The sequence below is a fragment of the Helicoverpa armigera genome, chromosome 25 (genome assembly GCF_030705265.1).
Source record: "Helicoverpa armigera isolate CAAS_96S chromosome 25, ASM3070526v1, whole genome shotgun sequence".
Classification (NCBI taxonomy): Eukaryota; Metazoa; Arthropoda; class Insecta; order Lepidoptera; family Noctuidae; genus Helicoverpa; species Helicoverpa armigera.
The window spans coordinates 8,846,451-8,873,078 of NC_087144.1; the positions used below are offsets into that span (position 1 = coordinate 8,846,451).

Below are 26,628 nucleotides of genomic sequence, written 5' to 3' on the forward strand. Positions count from 1 at the left end.
GGAACATGACAACTTCGAGAATGTATAGAGATGGCAATGTAAGGATCTTATACTGTTCGAAATACGGCTTACAACTAAAGTATGTATATTAATAGTGTCAAGGTGTTTAGATATAAGAAAATTGATGAAAATCCAAGATCTCACTAAAGCAAATTGAATAAGATTTTGAAATTCCTTATTTAATTGAAGTCGAAAATGGCTTCTAAGAACTTTAGCTTGTGACTTTTCACATGGTTAATAAGAATAAAGTATCTATAGATTCGTCTTGGTAATCGATTTGAAAAAGTTGCGTAAATATCCTTACTTTTGTAATATTTTAGAATATTAACAAATTAAAATACAATAACTAACGAGTCTATTAGCAACTAACAAGGTCCGTACATTAGGGTTCCGCACTCCGGGAACCGGCAGCTGATTCTGTTGATGTTTCATTAGCCCGCACTCCCACGGTACCCACGGGGTTCTGTACTGTACCTTTTAGTGTTATTATTTACGTACCACATTTTATTTGAAATAGACTAGAGTTTAAAAAGAGGTTTTTTTGCAGCGATAATGATAAAATTTCGAAATAATAGGTACTTAGTTGAAATTCAATCAATGAAGAAAATGGCGACGGATTTATTAAAAACTAACTGACTGGTCCACGCAGTTCCACCCGCGTCCCGAGGGAGCTATTTGCCGTAGGTATCCTTACAAAATATTTTTTTTCCATCACATCTATTAATCCTCCAGCTTAAATGTTTTGGAATATTGACAAATTAAAATACAATAACCACAAGTCTATTAGCAACACAGCAACTAACAAGGTCCTTACATTAGGGTTCCTTACCCCGGGAACCGGCAGCTGAGTCTGTTGATGTTTCATTAGCCCGCTCTCCCACGGTACGGACAGGGTTCTGTACCCTTTAGTATTATTATTTACGTAGCACATTTTATTTGAAATAGACTAGAGTTTTAAAAAAGGTCCTATATTATGGTATTATTAAAAAAAAAAAACTAATTGAATTCGACTAAAATTGGCGACTGGAGATTTGTTGAAACTAGCTGATACTCGCGGTTCCATCCACGTGCTGAGGAAACTACTTCGATTACCCGGTTGGGGATAAAATGTATCCGAGCCCCACAAATTTTCAACCAAATAGGTTCTACCATTCTTGAGTTATGAGTATAACTAAAAGTTACAAGTAGGAAAAAATTAACAGTGACCCCATTACGCTTACCTAATTGAAAAAATACTTCCCAAAACAAAAGCACCACGTAACGCCATCTCCAATCAAACATTACACTTGCTTGCAATAAAACGTACTCTTGCCAGTATAAATATAATGGCGCGGTACACACCGCGTGCGTGTGACGGGAACAGCTGGAGGATATTTTTCATCCCCCCCACCCCCTCCCCTCTGCCTTAGTGCCAACAGCCCCCTTTATCAATAGGGAACAATGTTTTAGACTGCTCTGACCAGGACGAAGGATTATGTGCTATTTTGATAGATTGCTCTTGGGTAGCCATGTTTTGGATACTAGAAATTATTTTTAAACAGAAATCTTTAAACTTTTGTACAGGTCAAGCTACTACTCTCATCTGGATATATGTATTTCCTCGCCTGTCTTCGACTCTAGTCTGGGTGCCACCTTGAGGGTATATTCATGTAAATTTTCATGCCTATACTTCGGTCAACGAATATGCATTGCCATTCAGCGTGGCAATGCAGTCAGCCTTTTGGGCACGATCCCCGTTGACAGCGATGCTGATGAATTTTTTGATACATAGCATGTAAAAACTTTAAATACTTAATGTAAATATACCGTTACAAGTATTAAAAATACAAATAATGTATCATATTAATTAGCATAGATTTGAAATAATATCCATACCGAATCTTAATTACATAGCACTCTAAAACAAATGCATTAAAAAACAGACCACTTTAACAGTTACCTCCGTACTCATACACTCACGCTATAACAATACAAGGTCTGACAGACGTTGGTTCCCATCGCATGCTAATGTCTGCCCTGTGGCTGTTGTCTTAGGACGAGCAGATTACAACACTCCTTACATTGTAGGGAAAGTATTCTCACAAATACTGGGGGAATTACATGGTTGGAGTGAGGCAAGTGGGTAAGTATAGGTCGATTGATTGAAGGTTAAGCTGTATTTAGAGCTTTACTAGGAATATAAAATGCCACCGCAAATAGTTGGGAAAGAAAGAGGTAGGTACTCCTCCGGACCGGCTGTCAGAAGTCAGAACTATTTGCAACGGCGCTCTTACGGATGTTCCGAATATTCTGTCTATCTGCTGATTTGCCTACTAGAGATACAAGTAAGAGATAAGTTCTGACCTCTAACTAGTCAGTAAAATTACAGTTATGAAATTGGAAACGGCCTTCAGTGCATATCAAGAGCAACCAAGACCCACGAAAAAACGTGCCTTCAGAAACTTGGAAAACTCACTATGACATAAATAGTCACCGTTCCACAAACCAACCACGAGCCCTTTTAAAGTAATGTTTAAAAAAACAAAACAATATAGTTTAATAAGTTACGAGATTCGTAGCAAATGCGTAGCGGTGTAGCCTGCAATATTCCGTAGCACATTGCTACGCTCGGAGCCCCTACGCGCGTAGCATGCCTACGTAGTATATTTATTTTATTTATTGTATATTTTATTGGTCCTTTTGATAAAATGTATGATGTACTTACTGTTATTACATAATTTACCCAAAGAAATATTACATAATACCTAATGTATACCTAATAGCATAATCTTAACTTTGAATGAATCTTTTGACCAACATTTTAATTACTTAATTTTAACACAACGTTCAATTGTCACTATCATTTAAAATGTTTCTAACCTATTAACATTTTGCCGCTTATAGCACATAAGCATTAGGTACTTTCATTTACTAGAAAATTGGTCTGCACTTGAATTTTCCGAACCCTATTTTTGGAGTATTCCCCGCCTTATTAGGCCAGTACTTAGTACTCAGGTTTGGATGTTAATAGAGAAATCAAGCAGATTTCTGCTGTACCATTAACAAAAGCCAGAAACACACAAAAACTCACAACGCAATTAAAACAAAACACAAACGCCACCTAAACCCAGCATAGATCACTTAAATCCGCGCCAACATTGCACTGAAAATCCAAAATTATCCTGACACATACATACACATACATATACACATATATATGAATGTTTGTTTGTCCGTTCGTTTGTTTGGACAGCGGGCTTGGCGCAGCTGGTCCGCCAAATTTATATGTTTGCAGTTTTCAATCGCAGCGTTCTGCCGGCGTGTTGCCTGCGTTACGCTGCGTTAATACTTTAAGGATTAGCGTAATGGCTATGTGATTTTGGATTTAGGGGAAAAAGCTTTCTGGTTTTAATTGGTTAAGAATTTGGGAAATATATGGTGTGGTGGAATTAAATTTTTGTATGCAATCGTCACGTTAATTTACATACAGTTTCTGAATTCGAGATATAGTTTCGTAAAATAGAGCTGCCGATTAAATAAATTACATATTGATGTAGTTCATCATAATCATCACCCTTTATTACGTTCCATAGCTGAGCTCAGGCCTCATCTCACACAGAGAAGGATTGGGCATTAAAAATCACGCTTGCTGAATGCTTGTTTGGATTTAAATATATGTATAATGGTGTTGATAAAGTAAAATAAACCTTAACTATCACACAATCTGCTCCACATCATCCTTGATTTATTTCCACCAATCAAACTTTACAAACGTCTAAATCATCAGCATAAAGGCTAGACCTAACTTCAGCATTCTACACTATTCCTACCCTCAGATCCAACATGGCGGGTTGCCGCGCAAATTGAAAGCGGCGACATCTGGCGGCGAATCTTTTCTATATTAATGTGCACCGGCTGGCGACTAACGTGCTACACGATAATTGTTGCCGCGTTGCAAATATTAATATTCTATATGAGTATTGTGGACAACTGGAAGCCGACCCTAACATAGTTGGTAAAAAGGCTCGGAGGATGATGAGTATTATGGAGAACAAAGCTGATGTTTCTATGTGAACGGTGATAAGTGGTCAGCAGTTTGCTGGACAAAATACTAATAATAAAAAAAAAAACATTACCTTTAGTGCCAGAACTGGAATTTGCCAAAGGTTTCACCCGCGTCTCGTAGCTGTATGACACGAAGCATTTTTCAAATCAGTCCACTAGTTCGTTCGTTCTATCTGATTACTCACTGCGTGCAACCAGACATAGAGCACCAGAAATTAGACACATACACACATGCAGTTCAAAATACTAATGTTTACACAGATTAAAATAACTCTACTGCGTTTATCGAGTGTTTTGTCTGTTTGCATGTTTTTTATCTAGAAGTTCAGGTAAATACGTAGACGGACTGAAACTGTAGCTGGTCTGTTAGTCAGACGAATGTTTATAGGCTCAGAATTATTTGTATATCATATAGCAGGAAGTTCAGTGTATGTGTATGTGTGTAGAATTTTTCAGACTGTGACGTTGTGTTTGAACTTGGTTTTAGTAAGGTACGATATAGAATTTGTAATAAATAAAACAATTTCTTGATTGATGCTTATAACAATATTATCAAAGATACTATGGATGCCTTTCTTAACTTCGGTTTTCATAACGCTGATTACTACGAAACACCAAAAAGTACTTAATCCTAGAGGTATTTCAATTTATATTAATTACTTAAGCCTACACAAAAATGATTACATTATAACAGAAAATTACCTGCCTATCTATAAAAAATACAATGTAAAAAGAAATTAAGTTGTCGGTGTACTTACATCAAACGCAAAAACAAATAAAGTCATACCTAAACTACGTACTACAAAAATGTTCAATCAATCCTAAACTCAAAACCACAGTTGTAGAGCAAACGCGAGAACTCTTGGGCAGTATTAAGGTCACATAAAAGTAGATTGATCGTAACGCAAACTGTTATTGCGGGCTGTCCAACGTAATGTGCACCACACAGGCGGCGCCGCGGTGCGCAGCTGGGGCACCGAGGAGAGAGGGAACGGAGGTCGCATTGAGTAGTAGGATACGATACTCAATTCTTAATTGCATTCCATATGTTACAAAACATGTCAACCAATGACATGTACCTATGTCATGTATGTAGAGACAATAAAATGCAATAACGTCGAAATTCCACATGCACTGTAAAGGACTTAGGTCTATTTGTTGTTTTTACAGTTTAAAACGATTGTTCGAGTTGTCAGTGGTTGATAGTTTTATAAGACAGAACCATATGAATTCTACTTAAACACGCACAGCACAGCTTAACGAAGTTCCTACGGAATGCGGGCAGAGACTGCTAAAGGCAGATAATATATAGATAAAGAGTGATGACTGTAACGTCAAATGGAATCACAGCACTCTGTTCAGACACTGCTCCACGGCATCTCGCAGGAACAGTGCGCACGTGCGTCGCACTCACGCGTGTCCGCGCTCGCAGCCACAACAGCTGGGTGAAGCTAAACCATTACTAATGAGATTTAGGGAGCTCCATCTCACTTCTATACGGAAAAGAGCGCTGCTTTCAGCTTTCAGCGTTTGTTAATTCGAATTTAGCTAGAAGTGATGCCACGATGGTCAAAATACATATACACAGTGAACACTCACATTACGTGCATATGTATATGTATGTATGTATGGAGTAAATACTAGCATTACGTGGCGTGAAATGGCTAACTACAAAGACGCACTGTCATTTGTTTCTCTGAAAGAATAAGTTATTATAATTTGGTGAATGTGAAGGTATGTTTTGTATAGATATAGGCACGGATAATGAGCTCTCTGCGGAAGAGTGGGGATCGCTTTGCGAGCTGTACACTTATGGCAATAACCCAATAAATCGCTTTTGAGCAGGTGAAGGTCAGGGTTCAATATCCTTGCCGATGATTATATGCTTAGGGTGTAATAACTAAACTTCGGGATTTCTGGACATACTGATACTTATTAAATGTAAACGTATGAAACAGCTCGCAATTATAAAATGTGAAAATTGTGTTTCTTTTTACTTTTAAATTTCTACAAACCAACCAGCATTTACATAACACAGTACCAGCAGGTACTACAAACAGTTTAACCAGCTGGTACCAGCTAAAACTGGCGCGCTGTACTGCCAGATGGCCAGGGCGGATGTGTGGCGAGTGGCCGGCCACTGTGTACAGTGTGACCAATATGTTATAGAGGTCAATGGCACTGTGGTGAACGTGTGACGTATTGTTGTTTATAGACGGTTATAGAACTTCCGAAGTCAAGATTTATTCAGGAGTAGTACTCCTTTTTACGAAACGTTCGTGGCTTATGTGAAAGTAGATAGAACTTAATTCCATTACATATGAACTGAGAAAAAAAACACATACTTTATTAATAAAATCGTCCGCCTAAACTTTACCCAACATCTAGTCTAACTGGGTGCAACTAAATACCAGTGTTTTTATGTGAAACGACTGTCTATCTACCTCCTCAGCCGAGCCCTACTCAACCCGATATCCCTTTGTAGATTGGTGACCAGACTTTTTCAATGAAGTAAAGAATAATGTAAAATGCATTCACAGAGTGCTTAGAGGTATGAATTATCACATCTGTTCTAAAATACCTAAATAGAGTCTGAATAACAAAGATATATAGCGCCTAGATGTGGCGACATCTTGTGAAATATCCGCATCACACAAATGCATTTGATGAATACTTGCACCGTGTCTTTTAGATATAAACTGTCGTGATAGTTAAACGAAATTTCATGACACATAAGATCTGTATGTATTTACTGGATATGACATTGTTTATTTATATTTAATGTACAAGAAAAAGGCGCATTGGCGGACCTAATGCCACAAGGCATTCTCTACCAGTCATTGTTGGTTTTTGCTTAGATTTTAGGTGAGTATTTTCGTCATATATTTTAACCCTATATCTACTAAGACCGGAGTCTTTCGGGGCTGCGGGATTTTTCAACTGTGGCCTTGGTACACAAAGGGCTCCGGAAGGAACATGACGAGTTTTCGTCAGTAAGAGTCTAATACTCGCTGACGCTGCAAACACAGCGAGTTGTCTTTTAGGAAACGGTACGAAGTGAAAAACGGCATATTGACTGTGTGCGATCGTTATGGGGTCAAGTCACAGTGATCATAGATAGGTTAGCAGGTTTTAAGAAATTCCATAGCTACCTACTATACTATAGGAATTGATATGTCTACCTCGTTATAAAGATGTTGCGATTCAATTCTGCACAAAAAGCTTCAGTCTTCATAAAATCCTGTAAAAAGCGACGAAATACTGCAAAAAATATCCACGTTCTTGTACAAGTATTTCCCCAAAATACCGGGCAGCGTGTTGGTAATCAATAATTTAATAAATACTTGTGTAAATCACGTGTAAGCGCCAGTTGTGAGCGAGCCCGAATATCATATTTTTCAACACGACGCACCTGGGCCACTGCCCCTACCACTTGCAAACTGACGAGATGTAACGTAAAATAGTATTTGGAGGAAATAGCAGCTTATTCGATGATGAGGCTATGCGTTCATCAATTGTCTAGCCTTTTCTGCAAAAATTGTGTATAGGTATATCAGTTTATGTGATATGGACGTAATTATTACCAAAAAAATATTCGGAGACACGTTTATTAAAATGCAGAGAGAACAAACTGGCTGGTACTGGTGAAGGGTCAGTAAAACTGCAAAGCACCGAATGTTCCAAAGAGAAATAAATAGACAAGAAGTTTATAAAGAAACCTACGAGTATATTATCATACTACTGGTTTCGTCAGCGTCCCAAATCAACTGCACCCTGCACATGAATAAATATAGCCTATATGTTATTCTGATATATGAGCTACATTACTGTCAAGTTTCATCAAAATACATCCAGTTGTTTTTATGTGAAAGACGCTTACCATCCAAACATCTTATCTTACAAACTTTCGCGTTTATAATATCAGTAGGATTCTAACCAGACAAAACTTGTGTAAATTCTAAATAAATAATAGTTTAAAAAAACTAAAAAACACGCTTTTTATAGAAAAACGAACTAAAAAATAGGAAATAAATTTTAATGAATTTAAATTAAGAAAACAGTGTTAAAAATTTCAATGAATATAAATTAATAATAGTGTGAATACAAAAAAAAATATTTTAAAAAAAGCGTGGGGTGCATGGTGTCAATAGTTATAAATATTTTATTGACAGATATGAGTACAGTGATTTTCATTTCGATAATATCTTAAAAAGCACCCCACGCTTTTTTTTAATATTTTGTTTTTTGTATTCACACTATTATTAATTTATATTCATTGAAATTTTTAACACTGTTTTCTTAATTTAAATTCATTAAAATTTATTTCCTATTTTTAGTTCGTTTTCTATAAAAAGCGTGTTTTTAGTTTTTAAACTATTATTTATTTTCTACTTTTAGTTTGTTTTCAAACTATTATTTGTTTTGTAGAATTAAAATTCTCTTTAGTATACAAAAATTTGTCAATATTAGAGAAAACGGCTAAAGATAATTATTGGAAATAAAAATTAACATCGAGTCCTGCCTTATCGACTGTAGAGAAAAATTCTAGAAAATTTTAATTAATTTTCTTACCTTATCGACTACAGATGAAAATTATATAAATTAACAAAGATCATATTTTGCAAATTGAAAAGCCTAGAAGTCGGTGTCTAATGGATGTTACTAAGTTAATTTTGCCACCGACTTCTAGGCCGATGCACCTAAAATTAGTTTTTTTTTTTTAGTGTTTTGGGAACTCGGTTTAATTTTTTTGTAAAAAGGTTATTTATTTAAAGCTTTTCAGGGATACGAATAGTTGTCACTATCCATACAAGTGGGAAGTTCTCATCAATACAAAGAATATAAGTCCAAACGAGGTATTTTACATATTCAGTTGTCGAGTTCCCTTGACTTTCTCTGGTCTCCATCATCAGGTCAGCTCCAAACCTTCACTGTTGCATAGGTCTTGTCAATACGAATAATTTAAGCCCAAACACGAGGTAGTTTACATATTCAGTTGTCGAGTTCCCTCCATTTTCTCTGGTCTCCATCATCAGGTCAGCTCCAAACCTTCACTGTTGCAAAGGTCTTGTCAATACAAATAATTTAAGCCCAAACACGAGGTAGTTTACATATTCAGTTGTCGAGTTCCCTCGACCCTCTCTGGTCTTCATCATCAGGTCAGCTCCAAATCTTCACAGTTGAATAGTGCTTTTAGGCGTACACCTAAGTGTCAAGTTTTTACCCTATGTATGCCTACAAGTTTTGAAGGTTGCCCTCGATTTCTCAGGGTTTCCATCATCAGATCCTGACCTGATGAATATGGGACCAACTGGCAGCTATTCCAAGTCGAACAAAAAAAGAATCACGTAAATCGGTCTATAAACCTCGGGTAATCGATGTATGTGTAACCTCCTCCTTTTTGGGAAGTCGGTTAAAATGGAATAATTTTATCAAATTAGTGTATTGTCATCGGTCCTCAATAAATCTACAAAGTTTGAACGAAATCTGGCCGTTTAAAGTGGGTCAAAATCGCGCCCAAAGAAGTCGGTTACAAACAAACATACAGGTGAAGCTAATAAAAAGCGTGTAATAAGTACAAAATACATATCAAAATAACATATTTTTATAATTATTATTTTTCGAAATCATCCCTCAATTTCGCTTGCCTCATAGTAAGGGCGCTGGGGTGGCGCCCCCCGGCACAGGTGCGCTCCGCCGCAGGTGTCGCCGGATCCAATACAATCTTTACTTTCGCACATAATTGGAACCCAGCCACTAGGCACTCACTCGTACACTCACATATTGGGATCATGACGTCATAGGCTGGAATAGTGCAGTGTCACTAAGTATGCTTGAGTACCAGGCTAGTAATGCAGGCCTAATACTCAGAGTTTGTCATAATATTAAGAACTGAGAGAGAGTTTCATAGTTTCAGAGTCTGAAATTAAGTACTGAGGATCCACTATTAAATGAATAATTGGAACCCAGCCACTAGTCACTCAGTAGTACACTCACATATTGGGATCATGACGTTATAGAGGCTAGGATAGTGCAGTCTCACCGAATGTGCTCGATTAGGCAAAATATGTATGTATCCAGTTGATGATGACAGGAAATTAATATCGAGAAACCATTTAAAGTTACTATCCTATCGCCTACACACACACACAGGTACAGATAGGGGCAGGTGTGTATCTATCTATCACGAATTATTTCGCACATAATTAAGACTCAGGCACTACTGGCACTCACTGGAACACTCCAACATTGGGATCGTGACGTCATGTCACAGGGTAGCATAGTGTAGTATCATCAAGTCTGCTCGATTAGGTAAAATACTCGGAATTTGTGTTGACGACCGTGAGACGTTATCTATACAATATTATAAAGCTGAAGAGTTTGTTTGTTGAACGCGCTAATCTCAGGACTACTGGTCCGATTTGAAAATTTCTTTCAGTGTTAGATAGCCCATTTATCGAGGAAGGCTATAGGCTACTTTATCCCGTTACGGGAAGTAGTTCCCACGGGATGCGGGTGAAACCGCTGGCAGAAGCTAGTTATGAATAAATAATATAACTGCATTTTTTTGCCTTATGAAGAACAATTGGGACTGAAATGCCTGGGCAATGCAGACAAGTAGATTTTGATAATTCCTACCTCAAAAATTAGAAACATATTTAATAACTAGCTGTTGCCCGCAACTTCGTCTGCGTGGGCAATATAGAATAGTCAAAATACTACTTATCCCGTAGGTGCATTCTTTCACGTGACAGTATAATTAGGATTAGCACTTAGCAGTCGCATAGATTCATTGATCAGGGTTGTGTTGTGGATGTGACCATTTATCTAAACAAAAGAAGTAAAGTTTGTGACGTTGTGAATATCTCTGGATCTAGTCAGCCAATTCGGAAAATTATTACGTATGGTGCGTAAGTAATTTTCACAGGAAACAGTTATAATCTATGTCTATATGCTTTGATCTCAGCGGCGTGCACTTAGAGAGGCCTATGTCCAGCAGTGGACTGCGATAGGCTGATGATGATGATGATATGCTTTGAGTCTGACAAAGCTGTCATTTGTACATTTTCTGCAGCTGCTGCGACTAATCAGAAGCCAGAAAGTCTGTCAGTCTTACCATGGATATCGGCTTGTGTAGTTGACTGGATTGAAGATAGGTAGATAGGTAGTCGCTCCAAGCAAAATATTGGTACTCAAACAGATTCGGTGACTGGAAGCCAACACCAACATAGTTGGGGAATAGCCGGATGGATGATAAAATGAGTCATCATCATCAGCAGGCGCATAGGGTAGGATAGTTTCACTACTGGGGAGAAACACTTGTATGACGGGGATTTTCTGTGCACTTACTCACTATGGTAAGGCTGACCCCACATTAGGCGTGCGCGATCCTTGGGCGTGTGAGTAGCGCGGGCGTCGCGAGCAGTTTTGCTGCCCTGCGGCATGTGTGAAGAGTGCAAGCGACGCGGCGCTCGAGTTGCGTTCTTACCCCTTCGCCTGCTATCCCCGCCACCCGCTAAACGCCTTAGCAGTTAAACGTCAAGGAGAGCGGCGCGTGCGCGCCGCGACCTCGCTGTAGGTAAATGCCGCAGAGCAGCAAAACGCGACGTTCATGCAGCGTGCTCGCGACCCCCGCGCTACTCACACGCCCGAGGATCGCGCACGCCTAATGTGGGGGAGGCCTAAGCCGGGACTCCACCGAAATGTTTGCATTAGTTCACGAATAGGCAAAATGTACGTATCTTTGAGAGTCCACTTCATGTGTTCGTACTTGAAACCTGCAGTTTTGCCAAGATTTTCAAAATGTACGCTCTCAATTTGTCATTTCTTGGTGGAGCCAGCAAATCAAAAGAAACAGAAGTGTTGTATACTGGGCGTCACTACCGCACACCAGGAAAATTTCGCTCTTGCGTTTATATACCATATTTTGTGTCACACGTAAACAGGACGACAGTAAGTAAAAAAAGTCCACCGAAAAACTTTCAAAGATCTGATGAACGAACAAATCAGACCTGACTTGGTCAACTGGGGCCAATCAGAGCTCTATGAAGCGATCATATGCTTTGGCTTCTACTGTTATTGTGGTTTCTGAAAATTTATTCACCTCATTCAACGATTAATGTAATTCTGATGGTACTATTAAGAACACTTGCTTAGTGCAGAAGCTGACGTTGGCAGGTCGACTCTTTTGACTTCTCGAATAGGATACCATTGGTTTTTGTGCAATGCACACCTGCAATGCATGCTGGATTAGGATAGGATACAGGTGGATAGGATTTGCAACAGAAAACAATTCTGTCTTTGTGATTGAATGACATCAAACGTAGTTTTATATAAAAGGTGTTTTTTTAGACTTGGCTCGGGTCTTACTGAGACTGTTCGTAATCGTGACCAGTGTATTTGCGATCAGAAGTTGAAAGTAAGCATGTCCCTGGTATGCGACGCGCAATTTGTACGTTTTCAGACGCATAAAGCATTTTACGTGTGTATGGTATTAAATCGAGAAAGCTCCCATTTCTTATCTGCACTTTGTATCTGGGTTTGTTCTTAAAGCTACAGAATCCTACATTACCTACCCACCTCACGCTTAGCAGCACTTGCGAGAGACAGATCCTCCTTTCTTCTAGGATTAAGTTTACATACTTTGCATCAGAAAAAATAATGAAGGTCTACTTAATGCTATTCACTCAAAGTAATTTGTTTTAAGGCCACCACATTAGTGGAAGAGAAGCTAAACTATGTTTATGAAAAAATCCTGATATAAACTCCATCTGTAACTTTATTGAATTATTAATGTACACACTATACATATATACAAACTTAAACTACTTATCTTTATACAAAACTAAAAATAAAATACTAAATACAAAATGTATAGGCGTCGAAGTATTCCTCCGCATCACTGTCCTCCGGAAACGTGCCCAGAAGACTGGCTGCATTGCCACGTTGAATGGCAATGCTAATTCTTTGTCCAAAGAATAAGCCAGCCCTCTGGTCACGCGAAGCGTCGACAAGCCTTTTCGCGATGTCCTTGTAAAGTAACCGCGAACTCGGGCCCCACGGTCCGAGCGTTTCGACCCCAAACGGCTCAAAAGTATAATTTCCAATAAGGTTATCATATTTGCGCCGCTTGGTGGTCTCTGCAGAAGCTGCAGCCGCCCCAGCACAGACTGCCGTGCTAGGAAGATGTGATGGCGCCAGGGTGTCGACGCATGTTGCGTCCCACACCAAGGGCCTACCCATCTTCCATGGCAACAACGTCATACCATCTGGCCTCTTTCCATCGTCACGTACCAGTCCATTAGGCTCTAAAACGGCTGGTACGCCGGCGGTGGAAAGAGCACGACGGATAATGTCGTTAATGCTGGCATGCCGTGCAATACGACCAGCACTTCTGCAGCACGACAGACCATGGTGCCCGAGGCTGTCGACAGCTTCACCGCAATGGCAGCGATGCGGAGCAACACAGGGAGCGCCTAATCGAAGGCATGTAGCTATCCGGAAGGTGTTGTCATCCAGCATAGTGCCTATGCTGGTTGACGGAATAACCTGCAACCATAGTCCAGATTCCCATACTCCCACAGCCAGCAGGCGAGCACGCTCGGCAGCACCATTACACGTATTAAGAAGATCATTCCGTGTGATGCTGCAGAGCGGCCCATCCCACTGTCTCTGAGAGGAGGGGTCACTGGGCATAACCGTATTTGGGCAAGTCATTTTCCAAGCATTCAACGCATCGGCCAAACACGGCACCCCAAAGTCCACCAGTGAGGAAGATAGAATTTTCCTAGTGAGACTTGCGGTGCTGTGGACCGAGGAGAGGAATGCCGGTAAACTAAGACTGGAAATTTTGCGGACGCCGAGGCCTCCCAAGCGAATAGGCAGTGAGGCCTGTTGCCAGGCTCGGTCGTCCAGGGCCACATTTAATATTAGAGAAAGGGTGTTCCTGATAATTTTGTCAACTTTATCTAATAGGTTCGGATGTTTCCACAAATGAATATCTAATCTGTAACTTTAAATGATAATTAATTGTTATACTAAAGTCATCATTTTTGACATAATATTCAAAAAATAATTTAGATGGCACCGTTTTAAATTTGGCTGAGAACTATTTCATCAAGGTAATAATTATAATTGGATTTTGATGTGGCACGGCAAACTGACAAACACTATTGAAATGTCTATCGAAAAATTACACTACGTGTTAAAATATGGTGAATTACGGAAAATACACAACTCCATCTGTTGAAATAATAATCCTCTATAAAAAATGTATGGTAATTTATTGTCATTTACCACCTCGCTCCTTTGACAAATTTTATGTATTTTATTTAACACAGATTACCACAGATGGAGCTACTTTAACCTTGGCTAAACACAATTTTCATTTTTTTTTTCTTCCGAAGTTACTTATGAAGGTGTGATTTTCTGTGTAAAGGTTAATAATAGGCCGATCAACTAATATAAGTACAACATTCAAATGTACAGTTTTGACAAACAGATTGCGTGTCGTAATATTTTACATCTTGAATTCACAAAATTAATCATATCTTTTGATAGAGTGAATCGATTTCGATGAAACAAAAACTAAGTAATACCCCAAATTACGTAGAATTTTTGTATATAAGCATTGTCTGCATTGAATTCGTAGATTTTACGTGAATCCCGAACGAACAAACAGATAAACAGATAAACAGACAAACAGACAAAAATGACAAAAATGATGGAAAAGGGGTTCTGTTAGTTATCCTTTAACATGCTGGCTATTTTTTTTGCCAATTTCTTCAATGTACAAAAATTACTTTTCTACAGATTTATTATATGTATAGATTAGACAAAATCCCAGGTATGCGTTACGCAGACTGGAGGAAGCATGTTCGCTGTATATCAATGGCGCGCAGAACGCAGACGCGCAGCCGTGACGCACGCGCGCGTCAGGCACGCCATACGAGTGACATACGGTAGAAATACTGCAGTAGGTGAACCGGGAATTAAAAGGGTTTAGCAAAAAAACAAACCTGATCCAAGGTCTGGTAATGCAGTTAAAGAATAAGCATGCCATCCAAAGGTCAGTATGTCGTCTGTCGTCAGATATATTATATGGTTATCCTTTATCTGCATAACCAGACAAAAATGACAATCGTCGTTTAGATTGGTTACTTTGTAATCTAAGGTGCATCTGGAGCAAGTTAACATGCATAAGTGACAAATGACAAGAGCACGCGGGTGGGTATTTTGTTTTGGTACCTACATGCGCGAGTCGCTATGTCGGATGATTAAGCGTCTTTTCACGCTTCTCAGTTAATTTCAGTACCTGCTATATCTAAGCTGAACCTTCTGTACCTACTCTATTGCTGCCTAGTTCACACTGGCGCTAGATGGCGCTGCGCAGTTTCAGGCGGATGTTGTTACGTGTGACGCGAACACTGTGCAGACCGCACGCGCAGACCCTGCACACTGGGCTAGACAAACCATACAGTGGGCTGGGAGTACAAGATTATTTGTAGTAATATTATGTAGACGTGGTATATTGTCATAACAGCTTCAAAAGCCTCGATGTTAATTCTTAAAGAAATATAAGTCTAACTAGATCTACTATTAATAGTGAAGTATATTTTACCTAATCTGATGTTTGATGAAGTCAGGCAGAACTTTAATATGGTTATAGACTCATGGCTTGTGGTTCTGCGTTTATGGTGCCTGCTGTTATATTTAACAGTTTTATTGAAATTAAAATAATTTCTGTGAAATGGCGGGGCTGAGCTCGTGTATTTTTCGTGTTCTTATAGCAAAACTATGTTTTTCGTATTATTAATCTATAAATCTATATCAATCCTTACGGCGATTGCTTATCAACGAGCTAATAAACTATTGTGTAGGTTTCGTAACTCTTCGTGCGCAGGTGTATCGCCCAGATGGTTCGCGTCAGACAGACAAGAGCCAGACGCGAGCGCGACACCAGATTTATATCTTATAGTTCACTCATATTATATGGTATAGTTGGTGGTATTGAAATCATAAAGTAGTATCTATCTTTATGATTTGATATGAGAATACGTACCTAACAAAAACTACGTTAGCAAAACGTCTTCTGTTTTTAATGTATTCAGATGAGATATTATGTTATATTTATTTTTGCTCTGTTTTATTTAAGGTTTTGGAATATTTACCATTAAAATTAAAAATATATTTACAAACTTGATTATGCACACAATAATATTTGGTACAATACTATTACATATGTACATTTAATTAATTTCTACTAACTATAAGCCAACTAAAAGTTTGAGTACAGCTCAAAAAATGTAATACAATTTTAAAGGATGAACTGATTTGAATGCAGTCTTCTGGTATGTGCGGCCTGTTTTCTTCTCGCTGCCTATCAAATCCCTTAGTGACCCAGTAAGCAAGTTTTACCATAATAATTAACTAACAGTTGTTTATGCCATTGTCACAGATGGAGGCGAAGGTAAAGGAGGAGGTGCCTGACAAGGACTACACGCAGCCGACTTCCACAGAGAGGAGGAAATGTGAGTACAACACAGCATATTAATACTACATAGTATAAAACAAAGTCAGTTTCTCTGTCCCTATATCAATATGTATGCTTAAATGTTTAAACCTACGCCAAGGATTTGATGCGGTTTTCTTTAATAGAGTGATTGAAGAGGAAGGTTTATATGTATAATAACATACATTAACTAGCGGGGAAATACTGTTATCCCGTGCGAAGCCGTAGCGGGTCGCTAGTTGATATTATAAACGTGAGAGTTTGGACATGGATGTTCGTAGCTTCTCTTTGACGCAAAAATTACTGAATACCTAGATTTTGATGAAAATTTGCAGGATTATTTAATAGCTAGATTCTATCCGGGCGCGGTTTGGTCATTGGTTAAGCTTGTGTGTGTTACTATAGGGAAAGAGGTAGAAATCAGTTGTACATAAGTCTGCAATATATGTAGGACTAGCTTTTGCCCGCGGCTTCGCTCGCGTTAAGAAGTATTATTTATCACCCGTGGGGGTTGAATGGGGGTTGAATTAATCAAAATCGTATGCGAACGTCATCATAAAATTCTGATTCGTCATCAGGACTTCTTCATAAAATCTAAGAAGATGTATACAAACTTTCATCCCCTATTTTATCCCCTTAGGGATGGAATTTATCAAAATCCTTTCTTAAGGGTTGCCTACGCCATAGTAGCTTTATGCATGCAAAGTCTCAGTCCGATCGGTTTAAAATTGACAAAGTTTCATACAAACTTTCATCCCCTATTTTATCCCCTTGGGGGTAGAATTGATCAAAATCCTTTCTTAGCGGATGCCTACGTCATAACATCTACCTGCATGCCAAATTTCAGCCCGATCCGTCCAGTGGTTTCAGCTGTGCGTTGATAGATCACTATGTCAGTCAGTCAGTCAGTCACCTTTGAGTTTTATATATTTAGAAGATGTCAGGTACAGTACAACCACTTTATAATTTAGTTTGTTTCTGAGATGGCTACGCTTCTATAAAACTGCCTAGTGATTTTCATCTCTCTATAAGTAGTCTGCTTCTTAGCCATCATAAAAACAGACTATCTACATTGGCAAATTAAATTGAAAATGAACATTAAATCTTTATTTGTAAACATAGGTTTTAGAAGGTGGTTCAAAGTAATTAGGTATATTTAAAAACATATTAATTCGTGTACATGTGAGTGTCGGTGTGAATGGGTGTGTGCGTTTATGTGAATGCGTGTGCGTGAATTGTTTCAGTTTTCAAAAGCTTAATTATCGCCGTGTTTCATTCTGAAACTAGTGAACGGTTTTGAAAATTTATTTCACTGTTAGATTAGCTACACTGTCCCCAGGTTACAAATTATGATTTTTATTCGGGTATGGGAAGTTGTGTCCATGGGTCGCGGGTGTATAACTGCGAGAAAAAGGTAGTAATAGATGAGTAAAATCCATATACAGTGATTTTGCTCTGTATAATAAATTATAAAAAGATTCTGAAAATAATTTTCCTTGCTGTTATTGATTTCTTCAACAAAAGCTTTCAAAATACACTAAATCCATAAACAAGCAAACAGTAAAATATAAAGGGTACTACAATGAAAAATACTTAGAAATCACGCGCGGTGTTGCAAATGCTAAAATTTAAACGATAGCACTCGGCAAATACAATGCTTTTACACCAGCCGTTACCGACCACCGATGTGCAGGAACTGGAAGGGACTAGAACTTTTTTATTATAATTTAGTTTCAACGTATGTATTTAGCAACTTAACGAAAATAGTACTTATACATTAGGTTTTCTCTACTAGATTTAGGAAGGATATTGCAAAAATGAAGAATGTTTGGGGTTTGCAAGGACAAAATATTGGAGACGAAGGGACACAATTTGTATTTACAATCATACCCGGTATGTATGATTGTAAATACAAATTATTACCGGGATATTAAATTTGTCCCAGCTATTATTATTCTATTACATTCCTTTAAAGGAAAAGATAATTACGATGCATAGGTACATAGTGTTACAAAAATATACGCAAAGCAGAAAAAGGGTAAAATAGAGTTTAATGAAGAGTTGGATTATCATTTTTTTAATAGTTCTTTTTAAAGTATCTTTTACTATAACCCCCACACAAATAAAATGACATTTTCATCAAACCCACTCTAAATAAAAAAACACAGCAATATAACACAATATTCTAGAAGCGCCACTATCCGTGAGCGTTCGTGCCTCGCGCCGCCGTCGCTAGATTACGATCCGCAGGTGAGCGCTCCCACGCTCTCCTTCGTGTCAATTGTTTCTAAATGTAATGGACGCGTATTAGTTTTGTAGTTTTCATATTTAGGTTTGTGTTTTGTGGGTGGCTATTTTTTATTTGAATTTTTGTGATGAATGTTTTTATTTAGGTAGTAATCGATTTAAGGTGACTTGATATAATACAGACTGGTATGATTTAATCATTTTTAAAGTGAGCTTCAACGGAATTGATGCATCGTTAAAAGGAAAAATATTTTGTTAATCGACTTCCGAGAAAGGAGGTTCACAATTTGGTAATTTTTGATTTTTTTTCTATTGTTTGAATGCACATATTTAATGAACATCGACTTCGTTAACTAGAATTCTGACATAAAATCCGTGGACAAAGTTTGTAATATATTTCAATAGTACTTATTCTCTAAGCAAGACAGAGATCGCAATAACTCATATTACACATCCAATACCAAACTTTAACTATCATCAAATCTCACACATTACTACCAAAATTTAACTCTACCATTACCAAACCATACTTCAATACTTTATCTTCCAATAAACAAAAGTACAAGTACGCTCACCCACCCCTAACAAGCACGCTGACCCACTCTACCACATCCATTCACTCCACATCCTAGCACTAGCTCGCTTCGTGCTCCGAACCGTCGAGGCTAGATTATGATCGGCAACAGTTGCTATTTCCCACCACGTGCCGTATAATGCGTTTTTGTATGTTGCTCTATGTTGCTTTATGTTGCTCTATGTTGCTGTTGCTTTGTGTACGTTGAATTGTTTTCCAATCTAATTGGTTGGGCGGTTATTGAATAAGTAATGAGTGATAACCTATTTTGCTGGTAGGATTTGATATCGTTTCGAAGCTAATTTGCTTGTGTAGAAAGTCTTGAATACTGTTTTTATGATGGCTAAGAAATAATTTTGAATTTTGAATTATAATTTATTAATAAGCTAGTAGTAAAGGTAAAAATTTATTAATAAGCTGTTATATCGAATGCTAATAAAGAATTGAGTATTGAGTATTGAATTTTTCGGGTCCAATTTTCAAACAAAATCATCATAAGTAGTAGGTATTATGGTTTCGATAATTTCACCTATACTTCCATAAACCTCAGTCCCCACGTTGTAAAAAGCCCACAGCTCATAGATAAGTGGGGGCTCACCATAGATGTACTCCCACATGGAGTATTCATGGTGTTTGCAGCGCGGTCATCGGTTAGCTTGAAGCCTGATTGTCGTAGAATTGTGGGCAGGGACGAATTTGTTTATTAAGCTGATTTATAATACATCTTTGTTGTTTAAAGCTGCAGTTGGATTTGAATTTTTGTCATCTTTTAACGTATGTATGTATGCAGCTCTTTAATACTATAAAAGCTGTAGACTTTGTTAGAACGCGCTAATTTCAGTAACCACTGCGCTTGATTAGAAAATCTCTAAGGACCTAAAACCTAATAAACAATATAAAATCAAGGGTGCGCTAAGTTGTTCCCGCAGAACGCGGGTGAAATCGCTGGGAACAACTTGTTTTTAAATTACATTTTCTTTTGTCAACTGCCATTTGACATAAGAAAGTATATTTTTTTAATTTGATATAAAATTATCATATAAAAGAAAACCTTTTTTATTGATTGTTTATCCTGTTTCATAAACTAATTCTAGATTCTTTCACTTATTCTTTCTTTTATGAAAATCGTTTTATATTTTTTCCGATCTATGAATTCGTATTAAAAAACAGATTTCAAAGTCCGTCCACATTAACAATAGGCATTGGTCATAAATAATGAGGAGTCCGTCCCGCCCCGCCCTGCCTTCTACTGTCTATGGCGCGTCTACTTGTCTATGTCTATTATTATCGCGTACAAGGCGTACTCACCGTCATTTGCGTACATTTTTCATGGCGTACCGTTTAACTTTGTTGGTTGAGCATTAGAAAAATGTTAATAGGTATTATTTTAGCTGTTGTGATTTTGAAATGAGGGTGTGTTTAACCTGAATATTAGAAGAGAAGGGTATTAGGTTTTTAAATATTGATTTTCTGAAGTAGTACATACGGTAGTAGATATTAGTTGGGCTAATGCATCTCTTCATAATTTGCACTATGGTTGCCTTGAGAACTTCACGGCGCACTCGAATAAAAAGTAGCATGAGCCTTTCTTCGACAAATGGGTTATCTAACATTGAATTTTTTTTTGTGTTTCGGACGGCTCTTGAGAAAAACGCGTTTAAACAAACTACATAACGAACTCTTTAGATTTATAATATTAATATAGATTGCTATGTAATTACCAAGACTACTAGCACAGTCACTTGCAGAAACCTCAACTTTGCAAGCATTTGAATCCTAACCCTAACAACCAATATATTATCTTCACACAAATACAACTCGTGTTAGTAGGCAGATCCTCTGCGAGCATGATGGTTGACCCTCAACATGATGAGTAGCCCTCAGCGTGAGAGCCCTTCACTCGAGTGACGCGGGGCCAATGTGATTTGTGTGGACGCTGGATTTATTAGGGGTCATGGGATAAACTGTACCTGTATAGAGTTATATTTCTAATTGATTGAAAAGTGAGTTAAATTATAGATTATTGATGCTTTTAATTGATGATTAATCTGTTAATTTACAATTAAATATGTACACGTTATACGTACAAACTTAAACTACATATCTTTTTAATTATTGATATGTTGTGAGGATTCTGATTATGTGTAATGATTAATAAGAATTGTGTACAATATAATAACTAAGGTTCTTAGCAAGCATGACTTAGATAAGTTAGATAGGTACTTATCTGATCTGCAATTGAACCTCCTACACTCGATATGAGGGGCAGGTGTTATCACCAATAGCTCACGACGATAGGTATGTTCTATGTTAGAGTATTTTGTCATTAATCAGAATATATCGTTCAGACAGTTTCTATCATATAGGTCCCAGGTGTACTACTTCCATAGCTTCGTATTGCAGACATGAGAGATTACTATCCATATGTGTTAAGGTGTTTTTCAAAAAACTTCAGACCATATTATACATATATGCTATGCTGTAAAGGGCTAAGGAAGGAACATGATGGGTTTTAGTCAGTAAGAGTCTGACACTCCCTCACGCTGCTAACCAACAGCGGGAGTGTTCATTTGATGATATCCCATGAAAAAGACCTTAATATACATAAACAGATACAGTTTGATAACCAATCAAAAACGCTTGCAAACAACAGTACCAAAAAGTTTGACAATACGAGTACCACGTTGGGCGCCAATTATGACTTCTTCAACACGTTTTTCACTTGTTTTCGCGAAAAGGATGCGTAAATGTTAAGTTTTCAAATATTGTAAGTAACACACGTTTATGATGTTTACGTTTTTTCGTAGGTACAAAATCCTATATTCTAAAAATGTGTGTTTATCTAACGATCCACAAATGTAAGTAATAGTGGTATTGTCGCATCTGATATTAGCTGTAATTGCGTGGCAGCGGCGAGATGAAAGCCGCGCCCGGGGCGAGGTGTCGCCTGTCACGGCCAACACTCGCCGCTAGGGGTGGCGCACTGTCGATGAAATGAGTGTCGATATCATTGTGTTTAGATATTAAATATTTATTTGTAGACAAAGAAAGTGGTCGAATTTCGAGGTTATGGTGTAATGTGTTGGTGATTCATGTGGTTGAAATCAAACATGTCTTACATGTCGTAATCCAAACTTATTAATACAAAACCAATAATACATCAATATTACGTTGCAATTAATTATAATTATATTTTATACAATGTACACACTATACATATATACAATTATAATTTGCAATCGATGCAAAAATTCGTGCACGTGAATTTTAATTTATTTATACTGAAGGAAACACGTAATATCAAATAACATTATATTACAATATTGATTATTTCTTAAGAATTCTAGAATTTAAATAATAAGTAAATTGTTTTACTGGAGCTCTCTAGCAGTTTCGCTCATTAAAAAAAACACAAAAACGTTGCGCCAATTGGAATAATAAGGATAGTTACAGTAAATCCCTCAAATCAATGTTTTTTGGCTTAATGGTCTGATGTCCACATTTAAACATTTATTTACATAAAATAAATAACTGGGAGTGCAAAGGAATACAATAGGAGTTGAGATATTAAGCAGTTGCCACGTTTATCGATATCGATAATACCAGTGTCCCCTCCCTATTTGTGCACGGAGGGCGCGTGTCTGTGGCACGCGGGCCGCACTTGGCACACCACTAGCTTTTCACTAAACTTTTATTTATTCTGTCAGCCGCACACACCCGACGTTTTTATATTTCTATATTACACACAGATTATTCTATATAATATCGACTTTTTGTATTTATTTTTAATGTTAGAAACGTTTTGCTTATTGAGAAATATTTTTGTTTGTTGTGTTAAAAATTAGAAATCGAAATTCCCTTTGATTTTTCAGTAAGAGTAACTTCGAAAGATAGTCTCCGTAGAAAGAAGTCCGTCGTGGTACAATCTAAATTAACATTAAAAAGGTTTCCCTCCATAGAGAAAATATCTTTCTACTGTTGAGAAGCTACACTGGGCGATGTAGGCTATATTGCATCAGAGTGAGGGAAGGGGGAGGCCGATGTTCAGCAGTGGACGTTCTATGGCTGAGATGATGATGATGATGATGAAGGGAAGTAGTTTCCACATTTCCATTATAAAACCCTTATTTCACCGGGACTTTAAAAATAATGGATTATATACTAAACTGCTGCTCGATACTATAAACGCTATATGTATAAGCTATGCTAAGCCTATAGAACTCTCTTCGACTATAGGCTAATGGGTTCCATGTAGTGTGACTACATTTAAAACATCGATAGCTTGGGGCCATTAAATCTTAGGACCTTGGGCTTGCATTTCAGCGTACTTAACTAAGTATGTTTAATGTATTTTTTTTTTTGAAGAGCAGCCTAAAGTGTTAAAAGTCTAGAACATTTTTTGGTCCTAAAAGAGTTAAAAATATTTGCCTACGACCCTATCGCACGTAACATGCACAATTTTACTTTGCCATCGTATATCTTTACGTATGTAAGGATTAAGTGCCAAATGGTATTTTAAAAAGTCTTTTTTTCTATTTTCATGAAAATCAATATTAAACCTGGCAATACCACAAAATTATGGATTCCCCTATCAACAATTTTCCATCACGTGGCACATAAAATAAAATGTCCGCAAAATATTTGGCGCCACATTTTGGCGCGCACCGCCATGATGGCCGCTTACCATAGAGTATTGGGGCCTGTGTAAACTTCATGATGAGCTACGTGCGCGGGCATAGACTAGAGCTGTTTATTCCGATATTGGATGTAAAATTGAATAAGGTTAGTGGCTCGCAGTGGCACCTGCTTTATTTTGTCAATATTTTGAGTTTCGCTTTAAGTTAATTGGCAGTTATGCCAATATTATCAATATCCATTTTTTATAACAAAAGCTTAATAGTAATAAACAGTTGAGGAGATTCAATATTAGGTAAAGTAAAATAAAAAACAGACTAGAGTAACACAGTTGAATTAAGAACCTCTTTTGGTAATTAGTTAGTGGTGTTACCAATCTGCTATCCTTACCAAAGAGTTTTCATATCTAATTTATTATGAGATCCATTTTTCTTTATTTGTTTTGTCTACAGAATTTCGATTTTTCGACTTTTACTACAATCTTTTTCAGTACTTTTCACTCTGAAAAAGTTGCTAAACTACCCTAAACCATAAAGTCGGAGCATTATTGTTATTTACAGAGACCCAAGCATAATGCTACTTAGTAATCATTTCCACTCAAGCCTTAACTAAAAATTCCGCCTGCTGTTACTATCGCTAGGCATAGCTAAGAAAGCGTCGAAGAACTACGTATAGTCCTAATAACCACAGAGGTTGCATCCAAAAGTTCTGGCTGTCAGTGTCGGCTATCAGCCCACCCTGGCTGGCTATAAACTGGTCGCTGAACAAACGTGGCGTCATCGTGACCACGCATACTATTATGTCGCGTAACATGATGTGACGTGCGCGTGAGGCTTGTGGGTTTATTGTCGTTTAGTGTGGAAAACCCCCCTTTTTATCTAGCTTAAGGTTCAGTAGATATGGATAAAGTCCTTTTTTATATAAATTATTTTCAAAGCAATCCAAATTCAAAAAAATCATTCAACTTTTCTATTTCTATTTTCGAATAACTAACTCTTTGAAAGCAGATTTGAAAAGTCCCAAAATCAGTATTATCAGTAAATAGATGATGGAAGTCACATGGTATTTAGAATTTTACACAGACCTTACCTAGCCATTAACCGTATTCCACCAAGATTCCACCATACCTGCTGTAGGAAAAATAACAATTTAGGGGAGATGTTCCTAAAACGGGTACCCCTCCTAAAACGGGTAGGCTTTGCCATTCGAATATTATAGGTCTTAGTGTGAACCTGTGAGTGTAGAGCGGTGCACTACCACCCCGCCGATCACGGTCAGTTGGCTCGCGCGCCTAGAACGAGCGTTTTCGAGATTAGATGTAAAAAAAGTTTTTTGCAGAGTTTACTAAAAAAAATCGGATTATGCTAGTGCTGACTACTCAAATATGGTGCAAGATACGGTTTTCGCAGTTTTGTATTATCATTTTGCATGTTATATGCTTATTAATTGTGAATACTTAGTGGTCTCCTTGTTTACTATTTTAAGATTAAGGTAGTTGAAATTTAAAACGTGCTTTTGGGCAAAACGGGTAGGGGCATAACGGGTGACTACCCGATTTGAAATAAGGGGCCACTTCCTCAATTGATCCCACAGAAAGCTAATCGAAGACAAAGGAAGCCACAGAGAGCTGAAGAAGTACAGGAACAGCGTGAAAAAGAAATTAAAATATGTTTTCTCTGATTTTTAACAAAATTATCTGCTGGTAGGATTATAATTTCAAATGTAACATTTAATAAAGTAAAAATGTGATCTAGACTGATCAAAATAAGAAAACTGCTTAACATAATTAAGGAGACTTATTAACGATAAAGATTTCCTGGATAACAGGAGGCTAAGATACGTTTTCTAATTCATTTCATTCCTTACCTGCTTTGCCCAAAGGCGCTACCCGTTTTAGGACCCCCCCGAGGGCAAAGCGGGTATTTGGAAGGGGTTTATCTTTTTGTTTTTTTTTCTGAATTTTGAAGAAGATTACTAAGACTATCTTATGTTTTCCAAAGTTTATTATATAAACAACCATGTGAGTACAAACACAAGTCGCATGTAATGTTCTTGGTTATTTTATTTAACATCTTCCCTTAGCTTACCCGTTTTGGGAACATCTCCTAGTTTGTGAAAAAATGAATGTGAATAAATGAATGTTTGTTGTAGGTATAGTATAGGAGATGTGCGATAAAACAACTCAACAATATTCCATATCCGATAACAGTGTTTGTTACTCAGGATCATAACTTAAAACTAAAAAGAGTGTCTATGGAGTTTCTTGCCGGTTCTTCTCCATGAGACTAACGTGCACCTAACTTTGACGTTTCGAAAGAGCTTACCTATTTGAAATAATAAATAATAAAAATCACTGAATCTATTGTTTCAGCCACCACCACATCAAAAGAGCATCGATCCCCAGAGCAGGAAGAAGCACGCTCGTCTCCCACTCCTGGCCCCGCCAGCCCTCTGCACAACGGCACCGCTGGTAGGTAACTGTACCACTCTACTCTGTTATTGTACTGTCAACCAATGACATTTACCTCTATGACTCACTTTGTCTAAAAATCGTTCCAAGTTAACAAAACAACCCACTTTTGCGGTGCGGTGAAATTCGACCATTTGACTATCTCTA

General features: G+C 37.6%; 1 protein-coding gene across 1 annotated transcript in view; it reads left to right on the forward strand.

Annotated features, from left to right (window-relative positions):
• Nucleotides 1-26,628, forward strand: part of LOC110376646 (protein CBFA2T3) — a 56,498-nt gene that overhangs the window by 19,589 nt on the left and 10,281 nt on the right. The window contains exons 2-3 of the mRNA XM_064041509.1: nt 16,502-16,574; nt 26,383-26,481. Coding sequence (XP_063897579.1) covers nt 16,502-16,574; nt 26,383-26,481 — 172 coding nt within the window. The remainder of the gene's footprint in view (nt 1-16,501; nt 16,575-26,382; nt 26,482-26,628) is intronic.